At 42.2% G+C, this 23,513-nt stretch overlaps 1 protein-coding gene and 1 pseudogene across 1 annotated transcript; one reads left to right on the top strand and one right to left on the bottom strand.

Annotated features, from left to right (window-relative positions):
- The first annotated feature begins 575 nt into the window (after positions 1-575).
- On the top strand, positions 576-2,671 carry LOC133885283 (transcription factor DIVARICATA-like). The gene is made up of 2 exons (XM_062324976.1): positions 576-1,523; positions 1,635-2,671. The coding sequence occupies exons 1-2, from the start codon at positions 1,057-1,059 to the stop codon at positions 2,086-2,088; spliced, it is 921 nt and encodes a 306-aa protein (XP_062180960.1). The 5' UTR covers positions 576-1,056; the 3' UTR covers positions 2,089-2,671.
- A 12,626-nt stretch (positions 2,672-15,297) lies between these two features.
- Positions 15,298-16,835, bottom strand: LOC133884100 (uncharacterized; annotated as a pseudogene).
- Positions 16,836-23,513: the final 6,678 nt, after the last annotated feature.

Here is a 23,513-nt window from a genome sequence, read left to right as displayed (position 1 = left end):
AGGTCAAGCAATATGAATTTCTGAAGTCGTGTTGTTTGGAGACAATTAGGAGAGTTGTATTGTTATATTGTGACTATGATTAGGCATAACAAAATATAAATTTAATTTTTGTGTGAATATCGAAGTTGTAGAAACTTTTGTGTAGATAATTTTAATGTGCATATTTTTTGTATTTTCTGTTGTAGAAAAATAGATATGAAAATAACAAGGTAACTGTACTGTAATAGATGTATTGATGTCAGCTGTTTTTTAAGTACAATTTAGTTTAATATTCACAATAATTTTTAACTAGAAAATATGATATATTCAGTACGGTTTTTATACATAAGTATGGTTTCCTTCTCCCTGAAGACAAATAATTATTTTATATGTCAAATAGATAGTAGTAGTAACAAAATAAATAAAAATTAGAAATAGTAATAAATAAGAAAGTTTATTTTATTTTATAATAAATAAAGAATTAACTTATAAGCGGCGTCAAATAAGGAATTCTCTAAAGTAAAGTGGTAGCACCCGAGTCCCGGAAAAGCGGCAAGCAACGGCCAATAAACAAAAGGGACCATCACAACGTCGTCTGCAACCACACGGAAAGTCTCCTCCAGCCTGGACTGGGCGAACACGCTCGCACACGGGCGGACGCTGAGCTCTCCGCTGCTCCCGTTGCCTCCTGCTCCGTGCTCGCAGTCGCAGAGAGGGACAAACACAGCGAGCAAGAGCAGTGGCGGCAGTAGGAGAGAGAGAGAGAGAGGCTTTTCTTTGGTTGAGAGGCCACAAACTCCACCACGGGCCAATCGCCGAGGGGCTCTGCTTTCTTTAAGCGCTCCCGGGGTGGAGGCCGAATCACCTCTGGCCACTTTGGCATCTGCCGGAATTCGATGCCACCACCGCCCGCTGCATAAATACCGCCTCCCCGCCAGCTCCCACCTCCCCCCTCCTCTCCCCTCCTGGCTTCCCAAGGACTCGCCTTCCGTTTCCTACGACAGGAAAGGCGAAATCTTGGTCGGTCCGCTGATCGGCAGGTCGTTTCTTGGCTGGTTGGTTTTCTAGTGGAGCGAGATGATGAAGGAGTCGTGGATGGAGGTGCTGCCGCCGCCGCCGCCGCCGCCGTACTTCGCAGGGCAGGCGGGCGGGTGGTTCTTGCAGGACCGGCGGGCCGGCCCCGGCGCTTGGACGCTGGAGGAGAACAAGATGTTCGAGAGGGCGCTGGCGCGGGTGGACTGGGACGCGCCGGACCGGTGGGAGCGGGTGGCCGCGATGCTGCCCGGGAAGACGGTGGCCGACGTCGTGGCCCACTACGACGACCTCGAGAACGATGTCTGCTTCATCGAAGCCGGCCTCGTGCCCTTCCCCCACTACGGCGGCGGCGGCTCGCAGTCTGCTGGGTACACCTTCGAGTGGGACGGCGGCGATGACGCCGGCGGCCTGGGTTTCAAGCGCTCCTGCTACGTGGTCGGAGGCAAACGCGGGCGCGGCCCGGACCAGGAGCGCAAGAAAGGCGTCCCCTGGACGGAGGAGGAGCACAAGTAAGCCCCAATTAAACCTCACACTCAAACAAATGGAGCTGAACCAATTGATGGATCTTGCGTGAGGTGAATTGGTGAAATTTCCATGGCTAATCCACTTGCTTGCTGCAGGCTGTTCTTGATGGGGCTGAAGAAGTACGGGCGAGGGGACTGGAGGAACATCTCGCGCAACTTCGTGACGAGCCGAACGCCGACGCAGGTGGCCAGCCACGCGCAGAAGTACTTCATCCGCCTCAACTCCGGCGGCAAGGACAAGCGCCGCTCCAGCATCCACGACATCACCACCGTCAACCTCCCCGATGACGACAGCGGCAACCCCTCATCCTCGCCGCCCTCCGTGCTCACCGCCACCTCCACCCCCTCCACCGGTGGCCCGGTCATGTCCGAGCAGTTCGGCGTCCTCGTCGACAGCAAGCCCCCGCCACCGCTCGGGCACCAGCACCACTTCATGCCGCACCCCTACGACAACGTGAAACTCGAGCCCAATAATTCCCATCACGGCGGCTTCCTGGACGACTCTGTTCTGATGCAGATGCAATGCAGCCAGCTGCAGCCTCTCGATTGACCACGGTTCTTGGAACAACAACTTAGCCTATGGCAGGAAAAAAAAGGTCTCATCTCTGGCCATGCACGAGGAGGGAATCGCCCTGTTGTGGGTCTTGATTCTAAACAAGCAAACAGCATATGAATTCAACGCGTTCTTGTTACAATTCACAGCCGAGCTCTTATGTTCTGCTGCAGAGCTGAACTCCCTGCCTTGTGTTCCAGAGATGAGAGGGACAAAAGAACGAGAACATAGAAGGAGATCGACATGACATTTCTGAGTTTCGCCTCCTTGTACATAAGCCTACGCCCCCGGTGAAATAATTTCCTATTGCGATTAGTTTCCTGTGTTATGTGAGGCACAGGAAAGTGTACTACTAGATGCTGTGATTACGCTAGCTTTTCTTTATGTTGATGGTGTATTGATCAGTTAATGTCATGCATTTGGGTAGCACGTAGCAGCAGCAGCAGCAAGCATACTGTTTGGTGTTTCTTGTTAGGGTTTTTATCTTCAACTGGGTGTATCGGCATCGGTCACCCTCTCATTGGCCCGTGCTTCGCTTTGTTAATCATGATGGTTATGAAATGGTTGTAGTTTTCATCAACTGTTTCCTGTCACTTTTGGGGTGATAAAATCAGATGCAGACGGGTGTGCTTGTGTGGGACACTAGACTATAGAGATTAGATTGATCAGCCCCTCCGTTGTGCAGTAGAATCTAAACCGAGCTAAGCTTCTCATTGACTTCTCTTTCGCTGAAAATTTGGTCTTACTAAGTTTCAAGACTGTACTTTGCTAGCCAAACGACAGCTTATTTTTTGACCTAATATGTCAGAGATCACCGTTTATTTATGACTCCAATTCTCGGCTATCAGGGCTACTCTATAATATACTACTAATACTCAGCTTCATATCGTTCCTCTTGACCAATGGGAACAGAACAGAGCAATGGAGAACCTGATTAGTTTAGGGTTTAGCTGAAATGGAGGCTGTACCTTGCAAGTACCTTCCTTGACGTCGATGGAGGCATGGCTGGCACACAGGCAACACTAGCAGGGAATGAATTGATTGGCCTCACATGCCCCTAGCCGCTGTCCTCCTCTCTGTCCTCTTCTTTCCCGTCTAAAGTAGAGATGCTCGGCTCTCGGCTCCTCCTCCCCTGCCTAGGGCACAGCACAGAGCCCACACCACACCAGCGAAAGAAACAGCGGCACAGAGCGGTTGAGCGCGCGCACACACACGGTCGCAGTCTGCGCCCGTTGCCGGATTCATTTCGCCCCCAACTTGCGCGCACACACACATTCCCTCCCTGCAGATCCACTCGGAAAGCTGGGTTTTTTTTTCGATGGCTCAACATCAGGCGTGAGAAATCGGACAGTTTCAGTGACCGGCTGCTTGGCCGTGTGCGTGGGTGAGAACCGAAATGCTTCCCAGGAAAGCGAAAGAAAGGGGCCCTGATTTGATATGGGAAACCAACTTTTCCCTCGGTTCTGCAAGGGGGGAAAGGTTGATTTGTTCAGGGAAGACGCAAAATCTTGGGATAACTCTCGGCCTCCGGTGGTGGCTGCGGTATCTCCTCTGCCTTGGACAACCGTAAGAATCTTTTAGGCCGTCCAGAAAGATGGGTCAAAGGTTCTCAACGTTCTATTTAGGTTTTCTTTACAAGAGCATCTCTAATCTCTACTATTTAAAAAAATTAATGAGTCCTAGGTTCAACTTGAGTCCCATAAATCCTACGTTCATCTTGAATCTCACATCCACTACTGAATCCTTGCACCATCGGACGGCTTGTATCCATTCCATGGTCCGACCTATTTGTTCTGTGGCGACCGATCCATGTGTCGCGTCACCGCCCCACTCCCACACGCTGCTGCCTCTACGCTCTTGCTCTCCATCGCACGCCCTCGCCCTCCATTGCATTGCCCTTGCTGTCCACCTTGCCGCCCTTGCCCTCCACCACGTCGCCCTCGCCCACACGTCGTCGAGTCCTGCACAACTATGTCAACATCCTCCTCCTCGTCTTTCTCCCTGGGATTAGATTTGGAAGATGACGATCCCCCTCCTTCCCCGTCGTCATGAGCGACTGGCGCGAGCAGCCGCGAGGATATGCAACACCTGACCTGCTGCCGTTCTCTCTCGGCATCGACGAAGACGACAATGACTAATTCCTCGCCGGCAGCCAGTGTCACGAGCAATCGTGGTCCTAGGTGGCGTCCCGACCTCCCCCTTCAACCGGTGTTGAAAAGGAGGAGGACGACTTCGTCCTCACCGGTGCCAAGCGGCTAGCGCGAGTGGGGTGCGAAACGCTAGACCTTCTAGGTCAGGCCGGCTTTAGCCGTGTAGTGAGTGGAGAACAGCAGCAATGGGGGCTCGCGAGCGATGATGATAGGGAGGAGAACTTAGGCAAGGCGCTCGTGAGGACATGGTAGCTCGTGGAGTGCGCCATGTTTGCCGCTGTCATGGGCCTCGCCTACTTCCTCAGCAACTCTCTTGCCATCAAGGTCGGTCCGCTTTCTTGCTTCTTTCTGTATGTTGTGTAGTGTATTCTGGTTTATTTGTATTTATCGGTTTGTTGGAATGCTAGTTTACATAAATATTGACTGCTTAGGCATGTTAGGAATGTAAGAATTTCACGAGGTTTTACGAAAATTTTATAGAAACTAGTTTATGTCCCGTACAAAAATAGGAAAAAGAGATGCAGCACTCCAAAGAAAAGAAGAATCTGGAAGGACCTCACACAAATAGTGACATGTCCATTGGTGATGGGGATGTTAACAGAAAGAACTCAACTATAACACAACACGAGGATGCTGGTCTCACTGTTTGATGTTGTGGCACTTGACTCTGCTCCAGCAAAAATATATTTCACCCCTGTCGCGTCAAGAATTAGTTCCTCCATCCTTCCCCGTAATCTCCATGCACTGGATTTATTTTAGAGAAATTTTACGGTGATCCAAAATTAATATGAGCCATCTATTTTTAGAGTCTAACGGTCCAGATTAATCAGGATACTACTCATTTCTCACCAGTAGTATATGTAGTATATGTGAGTAGTATGGTAGTATTAGGGTTATTTTGAGGAAAAAATATGTGGCATGAAAGTAATTAATTGCAGTTATATGTCTCCAAATAGAGTAATATTTTATTGCTATTTTAACATTTTAATCTGCATTCGGCATGAGAGTTCATTTGCTACCCATCGGCTAGGGTTAGCGATCCGACGTTTGCGACGTCGATCTTTCTATTAGCAAAAGTATGGTGGGTAATTTTAACAAAATTACTATAATTACTAAAATATTCAATTACATGGATCGTCGGATTAAATTTATACTACCTACTATCGCGGCCGATCGATAGGCGAGTTTTAACTGGGTATTTCGACCGGTCAGGGCAGTGGCAAATGAAGTGCCCGAATTGCACGCTTGGGATTCGGTGTTACGGCCTGTCTTCGTCACAATGATCACCAGCCTCTGAATCTTACGCGCTGGTTGGTTGATGTCCCCTTCATTGCGAACCCTCTGATCATATTTTAATCTCCTCGCCCTGCACTGTGCCTCTGTCTGTCTCTCGCTGTGGCATATGGCATTATGCTACTAGTAGCATCTACTATTATTATTTGTTTACTATTATTAGTATTATTGGGTCCATTCTATATGGCTATATGCCTACATTTCTGAAGGCTCAAGGCCAAGAAACCACAATTGCAACTTGCAGCTGTGGGGCTGCATGTGGACCCCCCAAGTGGGCAGTCGCGAAAGATGCATGCAATCCAGCGCAAGCGAAGTGGGCGCTGCTGCGTGCCTTTCTTCTTGCCTTTGCTTTCTTTTGCTCTCCTCACTCTCTTTTGGTTCCTTTTCCTCTCGCTAGGAAATGGCATCTGTGACCGCTTGCATACAGAATAGTAGTATAGTACTAAAACTTTGGGTCGTGCCTCTTGCAACTTTATTTGAGGGAGGTGAATGGACTTGGACATAGTTGAGTGAACTGTGGTATCTCAACTGTTGGTTGGAACGCAAAATTCCTACGGAAATTATCACTATTTCTTGCAAAAGATCACGTGAGACTCTTGTTAGGGTGGGTTGGGTTGGCTCTGGTAGTTTGCCACGGTTTCTTGAGGCAAAGCATGTCACGCTAATATTTTGTGTGGTGAATAAAACACTCACTGCAAATATGACAATAATTGACAAGAAAATGAGTAACTGACGTATACGTCCCGTTAAAGAAAATATAGCTCAATAAGTTGGAGGGGCAGAAGAATCTAGAAAAATTCTGAACTCTTTCGTTATATATGGTTAATGTAGCGATGTCGCTAGAGGTTTGAATCAAAATTTGCACTCGACATTGGATATCACAGTATCATGTTGCTGATCGCCTAACTGCTCCACTAAGGACATATCAGCTGCCACCTATGATAATAAACTAACTAAACAAAAAAATATTAAAAGATTTCCGCGGCAACATGCGTGTCTAGTCCTACCGAACTCTTAACAAACTGGGTATTGGACTTCAATCACCACAGTGTAGGGTTCTTGGTTGCGTAAACGTGGAGTAACACTAGCACCGCGAAGGATCCGGGTGCAGCGACGGTGCAGGGTGCTGCTAGTCACTCGTGCCCGTGGAGCCGAGTGCTCTCGGCGTTGCCGAGCCGCCATTGGGCGGGTGGGGCGAGGTCGCATCGACACCACGGCGCTTTTGGGCACCATGCGTCGGCGTCCGTAAAAGCATTAGCACGAAGTAGCACACGGATTCCTGAGGCTCTCTGCAAATGGGCGTATAATTGAGCCGGGACTAGAGGCGGAGAGGGGCTCAGCGCAGAGATTCCAGATTCCAATCCCGGCCCCTTCCTTTCTGGCTTTCTCGCGTCGGACCACCAAGATTTGCTGCTCCCAATGCAGGCAGAGCATATCATAATGGAAAGAGATAAAAAGATCCTCATGGCAAATGGAGGTAGTAAAACATGAAGATGCTGTGTAAGCATGCACTAAGCACCACCATGGTGGTCTAAGCCTCTAAAATATCAGCACGGGCGTTTGGACAAGGAAGTGAAAACTTTTAGGCGTAGTTCGAATTTTAACTACATCCTACGGATTCGGATGCCAACCCCCATCCCAATAGAACATACGCTTGTTCCGACCAATTATGTCCGTGTTATCAGATTTGACCAGAGGTTCCTTCTTCCTATGCATTGTGCAGTGCTAAAATTGAAATAGAAGTTAACCATTTGGAAGCTAACGCGGTTAGCAGCTATTGTTTGTCAACGCTTGTCCATCTGATAGCGTTACTGGACTAAATTCTTTGGCACACTTTGGCTAGCTCAGGAGAATCTTGTCATATACTCCCTCTGACTGCAAATGTATGTCGTTCTAGCCTCCTTAACTATTCTCTAAATATAAGTTAGTCTTAAATTTCTATATACTTTTTTCTCTTTTGTTTCTTTCTTACCTTTGTTTAATAAATACTATCATTTTTACAAATGAATGAGTTATTTTTTTCAATGCAGAATAAATAAAAAGCAACAAGGTTATTTGATCTACTTTCTTAATTCTTGTGTATAAGTTTAAAACAACCTATATTTGCAATCGAAGGAAGTATTTATCAAGCGTGACTTGAGATGTTGCAAAATATGACAAGATGCTGCTATCAATCAAATAGGATCCTAGTGCACAACATAGGTTCTTTCCGGTTTTCCCCTCTAATTCATCTCAGTACGCCCCTATGAAAAGGGGGGCCACTTCGCCTCTTTTTTCCAAAATGAATGGAACGCAGAGGTATTTATGGCTAGATTTGGTAAAAAGATCTTAGATCAGCCTAAGTAGGTATAGCTAACCCCGCACTCAGCGAAAAAGCTCACGTTGTTGGCGTAGTTGGCACTTACATGCCCGCTGCCACTAGCTGATCGACGCGCATGCAGTAAACAAATAGGCTTCATAACCGACCAGTGTAGATTATTAGCAGCAGAATTATTGGCCCGGGAAGGTGTAGTTTCCCGGCAGGAGGCCGTGGGTAGTTTACTCCCAACACGATCAGGATACTCAGCTCCTCTGTGTGTGCCCGTGCCAAGCAACACTGGTCCCTTTCTTTCTCTTGCTCGACCCGTAGACAACAGCAGCTATTAATACAAAAACACATTCTCCAAAAACATGCAAGGATGGCAGGGCTTGACATACCTTATGTGAAACGCCAAGTTGTTGTGCCCAATTATCGCTGTTGCTCAGTGATGCAAATTGCAAAGTTGCAAGCTGCAATGCCAATAGGGGAGCGAAGTAGCAACGGGTCAGGATCAGCCGCCTCAGCATCTCCCTGGTAGTCAGATGGCAACCGAGCACCAACTGAACCGACCACCGCAACGACGTCATGGGTGAGACGAGACGAGATGCCGTGCCGGGGGTTCCTATGTCATCCAGCAGCGGACCGGCCAGTCCTGCAACAAACGGGAGCATCTGTGTGTTGCTTCTCCGGTGCTAGTTGCGACTCCAACGCTGCGTCCAAGGCCGTTCCAATCAGCAGGGTCGTTACTGGTACCGGAGCCCGTCCTGGATCGGCTAGTGCATCTTCGAAGTATGTGCCCATTTGGTTTCTTGAACTGGATCAGATCGTCCCGGACGAGTCCATATAGATTCTCAGTATATTCTCGTTAGATGTTGCATCAAGAGGTACGCTCAAATCGGCCGAATGGAGTTGGACGGAGTCGTATGTGAACAATACTCGTTTTTTTAGTGTTGTTTGATGCTTAAAAATTAAAATGATGATTTTCTGTTGCTTAAAAATTCTAATTTTTTTATAAGTATTCTATAACCTATATGCAATTACTTTTAATTGGATTAAAAAACCGTATAGAATTGGAACTAAAATTCTAAAAAATACTTTTATAACTTTTAACAATTGTTAGGTCCTTAAATAAATTCTCAAAAATCTAGAAAAATTCAGTAATATTCTTCTTATGTGATGAATCCATTCTAAAATTATTTTTAGTCCTAGGTTATATGGTGAAAAAGTGTGTTCATTTGCAATATTTTATTTATATATATTTTTATCTTACTATACAGCTCATGCAGTATCGACCTATTCAGTCAATCAAATATAATTGTATACCAAATCATCTCATTCCATACAATCAACTAAACATATTCTCATACTATTCTATATATCTAACTAAATAAAATACTTATATTACCTTATCCAGCATCGTCCCACCCGATTCAACTTCATTCAATAACCAAACGCTACCTAGCAGCAGGCAGCCATCACCGTAGCTAGGGGGACCGATCTCCCCAACTGCAACCATTACAATACGTACCTGTGTTTCGAATCTAACAAGATGTGTACATGTTCTCTGCTCTTATAAATTCGTAAATTAATACTTCTTTCTAGCCAATAGATAGAGCCTGTAAATTGTAAATCTTGAATGTGTCATATATATATTGATTGTTTGTGCAAAGGGAAATGTAAGAGGGACCATCAAATTATTCTATGCACAAGTTCAAACCGAGGATGCTGCACATGCATGAAAGAAGAGTGAAGATGCATGGCTCAATAAGACTACTCCTAATAGGGAGTTTCATAATGTTGTTTATAAGAGTATCATATTAACAAGATAATAATAAATTGATGGCTAAAACACCCTTCCTTAATGCGTAGTTTCATTTTGTTGTTTCATATGCTCTTAATGCAAGACTCGTTAGGTGTTAGACTTCATATCCAGATGGTTTCATCTTAGATGAAATTACTTTGATTTCTCTTCTTAATTAGCTTGTCATATCATAAAAATGCTGATATGACACCTCATTAAATGAGAGTCTGTTTATTTTCTACTTCTATTATGCTTTTGCTGCTGCTAGAAGTTAGAAGCCAGAATAACCGGAGTTCTGAAGAAGTGGAGGAAAATAAACTAAAGCTGAGAAGCTCGTTGAGAGACGTTTTTTTTGAGAAACTATATACTGATAAGTAAAAAATTTATTGTAGAAACCAACAAACTATTTCTAAAAAGTTTTCAGATAAACAAAAATACAATTTTTAAGAAAACCCAAATAGAAACCCAAATAAACGACACTAAAATAAAACTCCATTAGAAATAGTTTAATGGACACATGCCACGAGACTGAATGGGGAACATGAAAAAAAAAACAATTGACTGTGATAGGCGCAGCAATATTGGCTAGCTTAAGCATCTACCAGTTAGACTACCATATTTTTTGGCTTCTCTTGACAATTTTTTGCAGGAACAGAGTTGACATAACGATTTTCCTCCGTGTGAAACAGCTCAGGTGTCTAAGAAAAAGAAAGATGGATAATAGAGGAATAATTTATACAAGGGTACAAATCCTTGGTAAGATGTCATCGACATTGTTATCAGTGGCTGCCAGCCTAAAAAGTGATTTCTTTAAAAAAAAAATGCTCCAATTTCAAGGAAATAAACCACTGTAGCAAGATAAGAACATCTAGCAGCTTTGTTTCTATGAGGTGAACTGGTGAAGTGAAAGGTGTTTTCTGTTGGTTGGCAGTCACTAAATAGATCATGAAGCTTATCAACTCCAGTGGTTAGTGGCCCCTTTAATTGATGGACATGCCATGGAAGGTTCACTTCATGCAAGGATCTAAAGGAAAATCATGACTAGACCACAGATCAGATCATGGTGCCACGTCCCAAGTCTGAACTTTCACTTGAATGTAAAAGGAAGTCATGTTCGTTCGTTTGGATCTACCAGATATTCCGCATCCAAAGATCCTAATGTAAGTGGAATTCGTTTTCATTCTCACCTTTCTTCCTTCCTATTCCATATGGCTATTGCTTCCTTTTCTTCGCATTTTGCCCTTATCTCTTGGCATGCATTATAGTTCTATAAGTCTCATGAACTTCCAGTCTCTAAACAGAAAGTGTGCACTTCCTATTTTTTGGAAAACAAATAGCAACCATCGCCAGTAAATCCAACTTAACAGTAACTGAACTTCACTATTTTTACAGATGAAACCATAACTTAACGGCAGTATCTATTCCACATCACCATCAGTTCTGTTAGAATTAGGGCATGTTTCAGCCAAGTTAATCAGTAGAAGGCGTGAAAAATTACATAGCCCATGCAAACCTGTGGAAAACCTGTCATAAGAAGCTCAATTACAGTCTCACTGCCATTAGATTCACGACATGAACAATACAGGAAAGATTAACGAAGCTCTATTCCATATAGTTTTCATTACATTTCTTACAGGATTTTGAAAAGGGTATATAGAAGTATGGATGCTTTATGTTAGGAATAGTAATCTGTATTCTCTTGAAGGCCCTAGGTCAGTAATAGTAATCTGTATTCTCTTGAAGGCCCTAGGTCAGTATATATACATATATATATGTGATAATATGCAAGAAACTCTTTATAGACGGTGGATATTACACAATGTAATATATATATCGACCACACTAAGTTTGGAGAGATAGAATCCATACTAAGCTGTACTCTGTGCTTTTGTAAAGAAATCAGCCAACTGAAGTTCGGTAAGAACATATTGAAGAGCAATCACCTCATCCTGTACCTGTGTCCGTCTGTAAGAAGTATCAACACCAATATACTTAGTGAGCTCATGCTTTACCGGATCAGAGCAATACTGATAGCACATGTACTATCTAAGTAAAGATAAGTAGGTGCAGGAGAAGAAATACCAAAATCCTCAAGTAATCAGCGTAACCAACTGAGCTCCGCTGTCAACACTACCATGGCCCGTAACTCAGCCTCTGCACTAGGACTAGAAACGACGGTCTGCTTTTTAGTCTTTCATACAATTAGAAAACCACCAAAGAAAATATAGTGGGTAGAAATAGACCGACGATCAGAAGAATCGCTAGCCCAAATAGCATCAAAATAAACACGAAGTTGTAAAGAGTTTGAGCATGGAAAGAAGAGACGACAAGAGAAAGTCCCACGAAGATAGTGCAAAACCCACAGAAGATGACCATAGTGGAGCTGAGTAGGAGCGGAAATAAACTGATTGAGGATGTGCACTGTACGAGAAACGTCAGGACGAGTAATACCAAGATAAACAAGACTCCCAACTAGATGACGGTAGCGAGTGAGGTCCGCAAGAGGCTCACGATCAGTGGACCAAATGTTAAGATTAAGCTCCATTGGAGTCTCAACAATGCGCTCATCAGTGTAAGAAGCACGATGAAGAAGATTCTGAATATACTTCTTTTAGGACAAAAAGAAGCCCTCAGAGGTAGAATGATGTGGAGTTGCTCGATCTTCCAAAAGGTAATATGATAAATCGATTTTGTGGATCTTCGAGATTGATGATCCAAAGGCTCTAATCTGAACAGATCGAGAACCCTCGCAACCACTACATCACTACTCCGTGGTTATCAACTGTACCAAGACGCGGTTGATCTCGCTAAGAAGGTTTTTCTTGTAAGCAAATTAAGAACACAAGCAAGAACAGGTAGATGCAATATGAATATTACTGATTACCAATGAAGTGCTCGAGTTTGGGGTTCTGCAAACTGATATATGAGGAAACAGTCTAAAACAAAATAATCTAAGCAAAACGCAAGCCTAAACTACTTCAACTATTATGTATATATAGGGACATGCGAAATTTGACATAGGGTTGTGGAGCCGTGGAGAGAGGCGTACACAAACTAGATTCCAACCTTGACACGATTACCTGACTTGACAAGGTCCAAAACGGTGACGTAATACCTTATTCCTTTTACTCTGACTAAACTATGATGAATATTTGGTCGAGTCCAGATCCATTGGAAAGGGCTAGTCATAAGCTTTTAAGAAAGTCCAAGATCGCCTCAATTGGATTCCGTATGCGAGAGCTATGCCTATTTTACTGATGTGATGTCCCGAGACTCCAAACGAACTTTGGAGTTTGACTAGAACTCGATTTTGACTCTGAGTAGACTTGGACTTTGAGTGATAATATCCAGGTGAGGCTTTGGTGTTTCTTCTAGGTAACTAAGCAACAAAACAATACAAAAACTTAATAGTATTATATTCTTTATGAAGAAAGTATGAACAATAAAGAATGAATTCACCTTGCGTGTATCCGAGGGAGTCATGCCCTTATCATCCTTCCCTTCTTTACAACAAACCGTTCTTGTTTTGCGTATAGCATTATCTTGTCCATAAACTTCTACACAAAGCAAAATACGTAAGAAACTCTCGTTATGTAATATCATAAGCTCTTTATGAAACAATTATAATTTTCTTTGGAACGATGGTTCCTGATCATAATTGGCCATAAGACAACATTAGTACAATGTATGCACATGTCACTTCTTGCTCTCCTTCTTTAAAAGAAGTGATATTGCATCATAAACTGGTATCAATTTATATCTTCTATACAAAGAAAGTTGAAACGATGGTTGTGGTGTATGCTAGCAGCCAACAACGCTCTCATTCTTGTGAACTATTTGGTGAGTTGCAAATAGAACTAGAAAAGCTTGATATGACATTAATATTGCTACTGCAGTCCTCTAAATGATCACTTTGTGTACAAAAATATAAGGTTCCATATCTGAACAAATATAAACTCGATGGACCATATACTCTAATTTATCATTACATTTGTCAATAACATAAAAAGTATTATGTGAAAAGCATGGAAAATCAGAATTAACTTTTAATTTCTCCTCTAAACTATCCAGATCACAAAGAACATCAAATTTAATATAAACTAAAGTATTTATAGAAGATAGCAATTTCATCTCTTCTTGCTCACTAATAATGCATTAAACATGTTTAATTTCAAAACAAGTATTCATTTGTAAAACAGAATTAATACGTTCCTTCACAAGTTGTGGTTATGATATAAGTGATGTTTTATCAGACAACCTTTTGTTGTCACAAGGAACAACAAGCATATCATCTTTTGACAAAGATAATCAAGAATTGATACCACTAATATTTGTTCTACATTAGAATCATTGGTGGACAAGTCCTGGATATCAAAATAATTCTCACCTTGAGTAATTGTGTTAGCCTTTTTATTTCCTTTGTTCTCTTCCTCAAATGATATAGTTACTTTAGCAATCGTACATTTTTCTAACATACATGGTGCAGCAGATGTCTCCTCATTCTCCTTAATTTTCTTCTCATTTTTATTTTCTTGTCTTGTTCGTTCGCATTTTCCGGCAACATGTTAGGCATAGGTAGAGGTGCAGCAAGGGGTTGCTCCTCCGAAAGATGCACTCCTTTACAAATAGATGTATGAGATTGAGAAATAAGTCTTTCTCTCATAAGAATTTTCATTTCTTTCCAAGTTCGGGGAACCTCATTAGATGCACACAAAGTCTTCCACCAAATTGATGCATAATTAGTTAAAACACTAATGACATTTCTAATCTTCTTATTTTCACAAAATTGACATTGTGCAAAAAATTTATCTATTGTTGTTTCCCAATCAATATATTCATCGACACCAAATCCATCATAAGACGGAAGGGATAAGAGGGTATTACGGCATGTGAGAGGAGATGTAGCAATGGTGGTGTGGCTCTCAAACAACTTTTTCTTCTCTTCATCCATTGCTTGGCTGATTTTCTTGTCCTACAAAATATTAGCAATAGTAGGAGGCAAAGAGCTAGATATATCCTTAGTTGAAACAAATATTTTTTTGCATTTCAAAGCATAACATGGAAGCTCATTATAATAAATTTCAGTAAGATCAGATTTAGTAGCAAGGATAATGCAACCTTGCTGATTTTTAGATGGGCAAACATAAGTAAATGATGACTTGATGGTCATATCATTCTTCCCCTTGAAGCAAAGCCGTTCTCGACTTTGAACAAATATCAAGCACTTCTTTACTTCTGTTCACAACAATGGTTTTGCTGTCTTTATTCTCCTGACAATATTCTTCTACAGATCTATTATTGTGGTTTAAGTGCTGCATTTCTTATGCAAGTCATGTTTACAAGAGGGTGGAACAAATCTGTTACGTATAGCAACCTTTAAAGCATTCTATGTAGTAGGCGCTAACACATCGATGCATACTCTATTCCACCAGATAATTACAAATTCTTTAAATTCACTAGTGGCTTGCCTAACTCTATGCACTTAAGAATTACATGAGTATTAAACTTCTATTCGACCGTCATCTCCCAATCTAAATACTTTTTAGTATCATAAGCACCCATAAAAAATGGTATAGTAAACTTAACCTTAGCAAATAGATCATCATTAACATGTAGGTTATGTTGCTGAAAATTATTACCTTTCATACCTTAACAGTTGAAGTTTAACCGATCATGTTGTCGTGCATCAAAGGCGTCTTGTTCTTATCACAAATTTCATCATCGGTGACAGACTCATCATGTTCATGGGCTGCAACATGAGGGTCCATGTGTCCATTGACCGGTATTTGATTGACCAACTGATCAAAGCATGCATTGAGCATTGCAATACTACCATTGAGCCATTGCAACATAGTATTTGTCTCCACAACCTTCTTGTCGATGTCGTCATTAATAGCTTGTCGATGATCACCCAACAACATTGTGAGTTCTTCCCTCAAAACACACTATTTTGCATCCGATGCTTCAACTATTATGGTTAGTAGTAAACAAAAGACAACAAATATTTATAATCCCTATCGACTACTAGGTGGTGGAGATTGACGTGGGAACACACACTCTCAAACGTCTTACCACACTCTTGCAAGTGTTCTTACCAATTACAACAGGTAGTATAACCAGTGGCTAGTTCATAATACCTTATCGGGTATGAGTGAGACGATTGCAAAAGGGAGAATTGTTTTGATCGAGAGAAGGTGGAGCTTAGATAGACAATATTTAGTAGCAAGGAGTAGCAATAAATGAAATCATCTCTCATTGCTGATAGCACTACAAGATATTTTCCTTTTGACCCCTCCTGCTGAAAGTTTGTCATGATTATTTCGGCATCTAAATTAGTTCAAATGAAAAGTTGTCAACTACAAAATTATAGATCCCATCAAAAGCTATAATTTTCACATAAAGTTTGTCTCCATCCGACACCGTATGAAAAAGTTATGAATTTCAAAAAATCGATCGTCATTAACTATCAGTGCCGGTTCGTGACATGAACCGGCACTGATAGTCCCTTCATTATCAGTGCTGGTTCTTAGTGCCTCAGCCATTGTTCGCGCGCGAGAGTTTAACAACTAGCACTGATACGTCTTCACTAGTGGTTTTTGCACAACCGACACTGATAGAGTGCTACTTATGACATGTTCTGTAGTAATGTCTATTCCTCGGACTATGTCTCAGTGGTAGTAGAACTAAACTGTTCCGTTATCAAGTAATGGAAAATGGGTCCCCTGTTGTCAAAAAACGTATACAATTGCTAGAACTGAGCAAAACAACACAAGGGCCAGTACCGTGAGATGACCCAACCGGTGTAGCATCAATAGACACAGACACAATTCGATACCTGGAGGCGCCGAGGCCGATGTTGTGGGGGAAGATGGTGGCGCTGTAGACGCTGTTGTGGCCATGGGTGGCATTGGTGCCGTAAATGGTGGGGATGCTGAGGCAGGAGGAGAGCGCGAGGCACTGCATGCCATTGACCATGCTAGCCCAGTCGGCGTGGGAGGCGCGCTCGCTGGGCGTGCTACCTCCGACGTTGAGGACGCTGCTGGCGGCGAGCTCAGCGAGGACGACGGTGCGCTCAATCTGGGCCATCTGCGTCGCCTTCTCACGCAGCGTCATCTGGCCCAGTAGGTCGCACATCCACGCCTCCACTGGCGCCGACATGTCCTTGTTATAGCGGTGCCGCATCACCTTGTGCCGCCGCCATGCAGATGAGTGGGAGGAGCGGAGAATAGCGAGATCGGAATTTGTCTCTCTGCTACTTAAAAAGTATGTATTGCATCGTATCTTCACGCATCGTTTTGCTTACATCCCTTGTTCTGCTCCCCTTCCGCATGCACGCCAACCCCGCATGCCTTTCGATCCCTGCTGCTCCTCTTTCGATCATCGCCTCCATTCTTCTCACAACACCCCGCTCATCCTCACTCGTGGATGTCGCCCAGCCGCAACCCCCATTGTGCATAGTTGCCGCTGATATGCGATCTCCCATGCACCCCGCTCATCCTCGCTCATGGGTGCAGCCTACCCGCGACCCTAATCACGCACAGATGCTTCTAATTTTTACACCTTCTGCCCACACATCTGCTCCCCAGCCCGCCCGCCCGCCCTAACCACGCTGCTAGCCCCCCTCTCCGTCCTCCTCCGCACCCCCTCACCACCCACATCCTCCCCTGCCATGTCTGGTCGGAACAACGCCCACAACTATCCTCCATGTCATCCCCCGTGGCGTTTCTTATCGAACCGACAATCGTGTGTCATCGCCGTCGTCAACATCACCATCATTTCAGATTGGATCACTGCCCCACGCAGTAGAGGACCTCAATGGCGCCATCATTTCAGATCAAACCGGTGCCTATGTATTAGCCCCAACACCCAGCCCTTTGACAACCTCGAGCTGCTCCACGCAGCAAAGGACCTCGACACTACAAACCATCACCACACGCAAGGTAAAATTTCTAGCTCTGTACGATATCCCCTTTAAGAGCTGGATATCGACCAAGACAAGTAGTTTTTGATGGATCTTTGAGATGGTAGATCATACCTTTTAGTTGGTTCGAAACGTCGTTAGTAGCTTCCATATTGATCAATTTGAGTTGGTTCAAAGTTCCATCCCCGAAGCACTCTCGAATGTGTGGATAAGTTTGGGTTGTTCAGATGGATTGCTTCGCTACTACGCATAGATTTGGTAGGTGTTTCTCACGCTGCTTGCTTCCACCAATTAGTTCGCTACTACATATGGATTTGGTAGGTACGAGTTGTGCTAAAGTTGGTTGTTTATGCTAAAATTGGTCATGTTTTCCTGAAGTGTCTGCTGGTCAATAGTTGACCTTGGCTTCCTAAAAATGAAATTAGCTTAGCTTCCAAGATTAGCATGCCCAACTCTCCTAGCGTGCAAAGTATTACCAATGCAATTGGTTAGTGAAAGTTGTCCTGTTAACAAGCTCCTAATTTTTATGATAAAATCCAGACAATTTCCACATAGACCTTCTGTATTTCTTGTTTAGTGGGAATGTCCTGCTGAATCGAAATATCCATGTGTGCTATAATGTGTTGTTGTTCCATGCTTGACAAATACTTTTTTATGCAGGTTGAATAGCTTTATTTTCATGTTCTCTGTTTTTTTGCTTGATTAGTGTTGCATTGTTCAATCTATGGTACATTATTGGAATGTTTTGTTTAGGATAGACAATGTGATTATCAAAGAATAATTATTCACATGTCCCTCCTTGCTTTTTTAAATGGATGGTTTATAGGGTCTCATGACAGCAAAAGGAAGAGCTAAAAATTACAGAAATATAGCTTCTTTTGTTACTAACAATATAACAATCACAATTATGGAATATAATTTGATTTGTTCCCCTTAATATATTGGGAAAGAAATCTCAGTACCCTTAAAATTAGCTACATCTTGTCTGATGGTCAAATTAAATTAGCTCTTACCCTATTTTTATTCAAATTGATTGAGTGATCTACTCTTGTAATCATAAGATTAATAGGCTCTCTAAAAAATTAGTGATGGTTGATTTGTTTTGTTGTTTAATAGAATCTCATGTTCCTAACTGCTGCTGCTGTCATTTCATATCTGATTGCGACAAGTTGCTTCTTTTGTTTTGTGCTGGCACTGTACATGTTTGATTGCTTGACATGATTTTGCCAAAATTGGTTGGTCTCATCTATCACTAACTCACTATATATCCCTCACCAATGAGGTAGTCTTTCACCAAGATTTTCTCCAAGCTATTGTATTTGTACTCACCATCGTAATCTGCAAAATTAGACAACTTTTGTACGCTACTGTACATTAATGAAACAGTTTGGATTATGTTTCACTAGATGTTTCCTTTTCTCCTGTTTACTTGAACCTGTTATTGTTGGTATAGATGTTAATAAGTCATGTAATCAATATATTGAGATGCAACTTGACATAAGAAACTGCACAACTATAGCTATCATTAATGTGAGCCCTATCAATTCGCTTCAATGATATAGATGTTTTGATTGAGTCTATTTGTGTATTTTTTTTTCTTGTTTCATTCATATTCTATGAGAGGGCTGGATAAATGAAACATGATAAGGTATACAAAACTATGAGAGGCTTTGGTACCATAGGAAGTTCTTGCTCGTACGTATTTTAAACATTGCAGTGATGATGTTGTTAAGCTATTCAAGATCGAAGTTTCATTTATTCCTAATAAAAAATCAGTGTTTCGTCTTGGGAGGGAGGGAGAGATGGGGTTGTGTGATGATTATATCTGCGCTTGAGCTAATCTTGCTTTTGCTTTAGTATAGATCGTGATGTTATATCTTTCAGCCTTACTTAGAGGGATTATTTTTTTGTGCTTCTTAATATTGAAACTTTCATGCTAAATTTTCATATTTCTTGTATAATGGAATTGAAAGGTTTTCACATAAATAGTGTGTCATTATAATTGGCAAGTTCATCTTGTTATCGATCTTGCAGACTTTGTGAAGACTTTGTGTTACCTATACAAAGACCGCTATCTCTTCTTAGTTCTTGGTAAAAACTGCTCATCAAGGTAGATTCACTTATAGGTAACGATAGCTGGCACTTGGCTCATGCATTTATATTGCTAAACAAAGTTTAGAGACATACTTCTAAAGCCCTTGTCAGGGTTGCTGGGTAGTTATATTAATTGGTTTTCATGCTTAATTTCTCTGCTTAACCACATGTTGTGCTTTGGACATTTCCAGGAAGTGCTTAGTATTACAATTAACTTGTATATTAGTATTTGGAAAACCTACAGTTCTCATGTTTTATCATTTCCAACTGAAAATTCTGACACTAAAGTTCTTCCTCCTGTAATTTTTAAGGGCTCACAGCTAGCTTTTCTGTTCCGTTTGCTTGAAATTTCTCATCTATCTAGCCAGTACAACGTCGGTATGCAATTTTCTGCATTGGCGAGCCTTTTTTTCTTAATTGCTGGCATACAAAACTCGAAAATGAAGCAGTCAATTAAATCACTAATGATGCAATTGTGTTCTAAATGTGCCATCTACCTCTTTGGTGTTTAGAGTTCGATGCCATATTCATTATGCAATCATGAGTGATAACAAAGGCTGTGTCAATAATGTGGATTAGGAGATGCTACTCTTCCTTTTAGAGTCTCAAAGCCTGAAAAACTTTATAGATAATAAATGATTTTATTTTTTCCTAATTATATCCTAAACCCTTGATTAGGCCAATCAAATTTCAGTTAAACATGCTTCCAGTGTACTGCTTCGATTGGTCTTTCTTAAGATTGATAATTATTTACCATGTCAGTTGATTATCAAGTCATCTAATAATTGGATAGTTGTAGAAGGCTTATAGAAATGCTATCTCTAACTAATAAAATGAATCTTGATACGTGTGCTTTTAATCTAATTGACATGTTTTTCAATATTATCGAGTAAAAGCTATATACATGATTTGTTTTTTGATCTCGGTGTGTCCTCTATTCCATACCGAAACTCATGAATTTAGTTTCAACTCGTGATTTTTACAGTTTTTCTTATCATACAAAAGTTGTCTTTCCCCAAATAATGTTTATAGTGCAAAGCAGACTGGGAATTTACAACATTGTTGTTTACCTCGGAGACGACATCTTTGAAACGAGACGCAGGTCACACTCCATTCCAAGACCTAACCAACACAAGCAATACAAGTAATGTTAAACAACTACTATCTAAAGGTTTTGCTTGATACTCTGCTGCTAAATACATGTTATTTTATAGATATCGTCAACATTAGCAATGTTGGTGAATCCATGACATCCAGTGTACAACCACTACTCGCAGATACCAGAGAACGTAAGATGCAAAGGGATATAGAGAGATATGCGTAGAAAAAATGAAATACTAAAAAGACATCGTGAAGCCCTATCGGAGGATGAACTCCACAAGCGGGGATCCGGAGGGACCTCCTTTGAGATTCGGCCAGAGGATGATTCTGAATCTACCTCGTATGTGAATTAATGAGAGTAAATAGGATGCAGATGGGATGGATGATCGGATGCTAGTGGAAATAAATGCTCAGGGGATTTTAGACAGATTCGGACCGCAAGGAGCGTAATACCCTACTTCTGTGTGTATGCTATAAATGCTATGAAAATACCTCTCTGAGGATCTCTTGTGTTACAAGGATTTCTGTCTAAGTCTAGAGCTTCGTATGTCTTGTTCTTCGTTAGCTTGTCTCCGTATTCTTCAACTCGTGAGACTTGGTCGACTTCAGAACCTTTTTTCCCTCGTCGGGACGCACCCCCTCCTTTTATATCGTCGGGGGGGGGGGGCTTGGAGTGCCCAAAAAAGAGGGCATAAGTCCCAAGGCACCATAAATGGAAAACAACCATCATGGGCTGTAGCTTGACGTTACGGGGGTTGAAAATGCACCCCCGTCCGATCCTGTTATCATCATTCCGCTTTTCAGTGGATGCAGTAGGGAGGGCCCACCGGGCAGCCACCGAGCAACCCCGCGTGCCTGTCCGGTCAGAGCAAGCCTGACACAGCAGGGCGGCAGGCGATATGCCTCGAGCCCTGCGACGATATCCCGAGGTACGCCGGATGACGCGCGATGGGACCCGCCGCATTAAATGTCCCCACGCCTCCCTGCCGGGCAGTGGCAGGGACTGACAGTAGGCGTGGGGGGAGTGGTTGGAAGTGACAGGTCACGCTCCCTCTTAAATGCAGCATCGGGCCTTTCACCAATTGACACCTCACCGCTGAGCCCTTGTGGGGTCCACTGGCAAGGGGCTTCTCAACTCCTCGGGGAACTCTAGGTGCTCGAGGACTACTGTTCATAGCCCCGAGCACTCTCTCCTGGATATGCTTTTTCTCGGTCCTCGGGGAACTCGGGTACTCGGGGACCACTGTTCATGGCCCCGAGCGCTTTCTCCCGGAACTGTGTCTGCTCGGGTACTCAGGGACCATTGTTCATGGCCCCGAGTACCCTCTCCCGGAACTTGGTCTTCTCGGACTTCGGGGAGATAATCCCCGAGAGAGGGCGCCACGTGGCACTCTGCTGTCCTGATCTTGGGACTCGGGGACCCTCGGTTCCCATGTCACCGACAAGTCCATCAGCAAAAGAAAGTTGCACCGGCCCTTGTAAATCCTGAATAACATTGGTCGGGTACTTTTCAGAATGGTCAAAGAGGACTAGGGCAACCCGTGCTCCCGAATACACCCCATATGCAAAAGGTATCGCATCCACACAAATCACACAAAACAGATAGATATCTAATATTATATTACAATATTACCAATAAAAAATATATAAATAGTATCTTGTTTAATTTCTTTACTATTTTAAAAATAGTAGTGTTTTCACACCTAAGCAGGAAATTATACCACCATTACGTCTTGAAATATTTAATTTTTTACCATTTTATCATAATGGTAATTTCTTACTGATGATGACAAATATATCCTACTGAATCTATGACAATTGGTCTAGTAATAAAGTTATTACTCTACCAGATGGCAAGTGATAAAAAATTAACCTAAAGACTAAATTCCGAGAGTGCATGTTCTTGTCGTGCGGCATGCACGCTCGCATAAGCCGTTCATTGAGCATCAGATGTTATTGGCTCGTGTGCTGTTGCATATATGGAGAAGAGAAAAATGACAAAATTGGTGGCGTTATTCACATGCAACTCCATTTCAAAACTTTAAAAAACCATATTTTCCAAACCGAGCATCTAAATTAAAATCCGATTGCACCATTGTGTTTCGTGCGATAAGAGCTTCAAAACTAGACCCCAGTTCAGTATATTTTGATGATATTTTTTTTAACATCAACTTCATATAAAAAAGTGCTTCTGTGTGTATTATAATTTGCTTACAATTTTTTGAAAACTTGCTCATGACTTTAAAAAATTGCTTATTCGTCGAAATGTGTTTCTCAAATCTGTACCAAATTATGCTAATTTTGCTTTTCAAATTTACATAATATGCTTTTCTAGGTTCATATGAATTGCTTGTAATTTGGAACCAATATGTTTTTTATGAGTTTACACGGATTTGAGTTTTGCAAATTGAAACAATTTGCTTTTTGGATTTTATGGACTGTTTGGGTGCGCCTCTCTTCTTTGCTGCATTGTCCTGCTAGTCTTTGTTAGGATTACTAAAAATGGAAAAGATGGTCAGATGAAATGCTTTTTCAAAGTATATGAAATGCTTTTCCATAGTATATAAAATGCTTTTTTCAATGCATAGGATTTTTGTCTATGGACATAGAAATTCGCTTTTTCCCAGGTGTTGTCGCAGGCGCGCTCTGCGTGTGAATGCCAATTTACCTAATTAGGAAAACAATTAATTAAGTATTTTTCTAATTAAGGGTGTGTATGCTATCCGCTTATAACATACACGGCCAGTATTTAGTCATGTCCAA

Source organism: Phragmites australis, chromosome 11 (genome assembly GCF_958298935.1).
Source record: "Phragmites australis chromosome 11, lpPhrAust1.1, whole genome shotgun sequence".
Classification (NCBI taxonomy): domain Eukaryota; kingdom Viridiplantae; phylum Streptophyta; class Magnoliopsida; order Poales; family Poaceae; genus Phragmites; species Phragmites australis.
This window is presented reverse-complemented; position numbering and strand designations above follow the sequence as displayed.

Coding starts and splice junctions, on each gene's coding strand:
- LOC133885283 (XM_062324976.1), top strand. CDS start 1,057: ATGATGAAGGAGTCGTGGATGGAGGTGCTGCCGCCGCCGCCGCCGCCG. Junction 1,524..1,634: donor TGGACGGAGGAGGAGCACAA/GTAAGCCCCAAT, acceptor TGCTTGCTGCAG/GCTGTTCTTGATGGGGCTGA.